This window comes from Octodon degus, unplaced genomic scaffold (genome assembly GCF_000260255.1).
Source record: "Octodon degus isolate 3935 unplaced genomic scaffold, OctDeg1.0 scaffold00156, whole genome shotgun sequence".
In the NCBI taxonomy this organism is placed as follows: Eukaryota; Metazoa; Chordata; class Mammalia; order Rodentia; family Octodontidae; genus Octodon; species Octodon degus.
Genome location: NW_004524732.1, coordinates 6,424,832 through 6,429,098, shown reverse-complemented (window position 1 = coordinate 6,429,098; position 4,267 = coordinate 6,424,832). Strand labels below are relative to the sequence as shown.

Here is a 4,267-nt window from a genome sequence, read left to right as displayed (position 1 = left end):
ATATAATCCAACTGTGTCCACAGTCATTTTAAGTGTGAATGGTCTAAGTGAATTTAAAGACAGAGACTGAATTTTCTAAAATTCCAAAACTACATTGTACAATCAAACTAGCTTATACTGGATTAAGAAAAGGGGGGGGGGAGCAGGGAGTTGACAGAAGAAAAGGGAATGGCCAGATTTTTGGAGGGTATAAGATCTGGAGTTGTTGCTCAGGTTGGCATTGAACCCTGGACTCTAATGGTCCCATTGCTTTGACCTCCCAAGTTCCTGGGACTACAGGCACACACCACGGCACCCGGCCCAGACTGCCAACAGCAGAAATAAAATAGGGAGTGACCCTATTCATAAGGTAATATTGGGAACAATGCCGTGTGAACAAATTTGACCAACTCCTTGAAATAGCCAAACTACTGAAACTATAGAAAAAGAATTACATATGGCCAGTGACCCTACATTTATTAAATAGATATAATTAATATTACAATTTTCAAAAAAACAAAGCACCAGGCTTAGGTGGGTGAGGAAAAAATTATATAAATTCTCTACATTCTCTTCCAGAAAATAGACATAGAGGTGACATTTCTGAGCTCGTTCTCTGAGACCAAATATACAGATAAAGACACTGTAAGAAAAGAAAACTGTCCTTATACATATCCTTCATGAAAACTGTAATTCCAAAACATGATTATCAGCAAATCAAACCTAAGTATGCCTTAAAAATTGTACACATTGGCCAAGCATGACATTTTCCAGATGTACAGGTCTGGCTCAACATCTAAGAATAAACCTAATTCATCACATCATCAGGGTCAAAAAGAAAAATCATATGACTTATACCAAAAGATACAGAGAAGTTATTTGACCAAATACAATACCTAGCTTTAATTTTAAAAGACAAACACTCACGGCAATTTTGGAATAAAGGTAAAATTCATCAATTTGGTTTTTTTGGGTTTTCTTTTTTATGTATTTGGTACAGGATCTCACTACGCAGCTTGGACTCAAGAGTGATCCTCCTGCTTTCCGCCTCCCCAGCGCTGGGATTACAGGTGCACGCCACCACGCCTGGTCTCGGTTGCTGGCTCAGGGCGCCTGGGTGGGGCTGGCATGGATGTGGTACGGCCATCAAACCCAGACCCTGTGCTTGCCTGACAGGTGCTTAGTCTGCTGAGCTATCCTGCCGGCCCCACCAACTTGATTTTTAAAAATACCTACCACAAAAATCCTGCGGCTAGCAGCATAATTAATGGTGACAAGTTAAATGTGCTCCCCACTTAAGCTGAGGGTAACAATATTATATCAATCCAAGTTTAAATAACTCATGGCTTTTCTTATATGGGACGCCCAAAGTAGAAATAAAGAACAAATTAAAATATGGAAAATAGGAAACGGAGTGACAGATCTTTTCCAATGGGAAGGAGGCTGAGGGATGGAAAGGGGCAGCAGAGGTGGGGAAGAGAACATAAAAAGAATTAAGGTGTGCAAGGGACGTGCGCCTACTGCCCACAAATGTCGTCATGATGTACTGTGAATACTCACTAATAAAAATGTTTTAAAAGTAAAACATCTTACATGAATTTTACCTCAATACATTGTTTTCAAACTCTAATAATACTTCCTTTTAGGTTATGAATATTGTCTTCTAATGGTCTTTAGAAGCCAAGAGAACGATTAAGGTCCTAAATAAATAGCCTCTAATTGTAAATTAAACAAAAGGGCTGCCTGCATGTGTCCCTGCACAGCCCGCCTTTTGGGATCCTGTGGCCGCCGTACCAGGAGACTGCATCCCACTAGCAGGTAGCAGACCCCACCCGAGCGTACCCTAGAGTCCTGACACCATGCAGGCATTAAAGGTCACAGGGCAGAAGCCCGGGCCCAATGGCTGTGCTCACGGAAAATGAGAAGGGAGAGAGAGTGAGCTGCTCACTAACAGCAGCCGCTAGGATCGCGCTGCGTCTGGGATGCGAGTGGTCATTTGTTCCTGTACGCGGGGTCTCAGTCTGGAAACCAAATCACAGGCTTGACCGTCTCCCCGACCCCAAAGCTCCACACTTCTGCCGCAGAGCTGGGGCAGGGAGGTCTGAGCTCGGCACAGCGTCCCACCTCCACCGAACCTTACCTTGACAAGGTGTCTCTGGGGTGCACAGGCCTCCCTCCCCGGTAACCATGTAAATCCTTAGAGGCCCGAACCAGTAATCGGTTCCAAGTGGAGCTCCCCGGGCAGCTGAGAAGACAAGTTTAGCAAAATAGGAATTCTCAATTCTTTTAAATTAACAGAGTATTGATTTCTATCTCACATGTGTGTCTAACAAGGCTCCTGGGATAAAAGACGTAGCTATGACCCTTACTCAGAACTTACGTTTGCTGAGGACAGAGGTTGTGTCTCCTTTGCCTGTGCTTATTCACAGCCTAGCAGAGCAACCATTATGAAAGATACTCAGAAAAAACCTCCCCGGCGAAGAGTCTATCAAGATGGCCAGATATTGTCATTAAAGACCAATGTACCGCCCGAGAAGAAAGCATTTCTGTCCCCCTCTTCCCCCCCCCCCGCCCCATTTCACTTATAAGAATGCTTGTGATGGAATTCAGGGCCTTCCAAGGTAATCCAGGGCCATCTTATCCCATGATGCTTAGATGAATTACATCTACAAAGACCTTTTCTATAAGTAGGTGGCATTCACAGCTCTGAAAGTTAGGACATGGTGTATCTTCAGGATCCACGAGGAATCTACCACAGTGAACTCTGACCTGTGGCACAGGACCGGAAGCAATGTATCCCGCTTCCAGGTCTGGCCTGTGAACACTTCCTAGGAGAGATCTTTATTTTCTTTCGCTCTGTGCTGGCTACTCAAAGAGGTCATGGGAGCTCGCATAAGAGAGGCGGGATTCTGTCATCCAGTGTACCTGAAGGCTGTAGCCTGGAACCCTGTCTTGCCTGTCCTGATTGGTCTGTAAATAACATAGGCAGTAGTATCTACTAGTTTACAAATTGAAAACTTGTAGTTTAGCTATTTCAGCAGCTAGCAGCAGTTATCATAAATCACTCTAACAGCACCCTCTTTACCCAATTACCCTCCTTTCTCAGACTTCCCACATTATTTTATTCACTTGTATGTTTGCCTATTTTTATGACTCTTACTGGACTGTAAGTTTAATAAAGGCAGGGGTTATTTATGTTGTCCATGGTTATTTTCCTGATTGTCTGTCTCATCTTTGTTGTACGTGATAAATATTCAGTGTATATGTGTCAAAAACATGACTCAAACAGTCCTGACGAAGCAGCTCTGCAGAGGGGAAGGGAATCCTTCCACAAGCAGCCCATAAAGCATGACAGGCAGTCAACGCAGAGGAGGTCTGCCTCCCAAGCCCTGGCACTAGGGTGGAGGTTGGAAGTGGGTAGCTTCCAACACCTAAACCATGGTATAATCAGACCAGAGCAGTTCAACATATTGGACAAACTTTGAACAAGTGGCCTACGACCATTCCAAGTGCTATACAACTTTTTTTAAAAATTTGGTACAGGGTCTTTCTGTGCAGCTTGAACTTGTAGTGATTCCCCCTGTTTCAGCCTCCAAATACTGGGATTACGGACGTGCACCACCACGCCCAGTTTCAGTGGCTGGCACAATGCACCTGGAGTTTTACAGCCAGCATGGCATGTAGTACCAGAGATCAAACTTGGGTCTTTGCGCATGCCAGGCAGGCACTCAGACCACCGAGCCATCTCCCCAGCCCTACTATGCAGCTGTTGAGACCCTGAACCTAGTTCTGTAGACTAAGAAACAGACCTTAATGAGAACACATACAGGAACTCCTATAGTTGCCTGATCCTTAGCTCATAATTCTAAATAGAAGCCCTCAGTACTATGAGGTAACATTGAATTCAAGACCCCGTATGCAGTTTTTATGAGCTCCCAGGCATCTCTGTACCAAAGAACTGGACTTCCAAGTGTCCCTGGTCCTGGACTTCCCGTAGCAGTTCGCCATCTGTCCGCAGGACACCCTGTTATTTTACAGCTCCAGATACATTCCATCCTCTGGATGAGCAGAAGGCAGTCACCTGAGTGCAGCTGGTGGCCTCCTCGGCCTTGCCATCACTGCACTGTGTCATTACAGGTAACTGTAAAAGCTCATCTTGGGCCCAACGCCCTGTAACACAGCTGTTCCCCAGCGTTTTGCTCCTTCTGCCTACAGTCTCCTTCTGTACGCAGCATACACTTGCCAGCCTTCACTTTACCAAGTATCTTGGAAGCAGCTCACCAGTCAA

The 4,267-nt window shown here is 45.0% G+C and overlaps 1 protein-coding gene across 2 annotated transcripts in view; it reads right to left on the bottom strand.

The window, feature by feature from the left end:
- The window catches only part of Wbp2nl (WBP2 N-terminal like), a 43,345-nt gene that overhangs the window by 13,129 nt on the left and 25,949 nt on the right, over window positions 1-4,267 (bottom strand). For both annotated transcript variants that reach the window (XR_002818343.1, XM_004642608.2), the window contains exon 5: window positions 2,120-2,224. Coding sequence is in view for 1 of the 2 variants with exons in the window: in XM_004642608.2 (XP_004642665.1) it covers window positions 2,120-2,224 (105 nt within the window). In the remaining variant the exon portion in view is untranslated. The remainder of the gene's footprint in view (window positions 1-2,119; window positions 2,225-4,267) is intronic.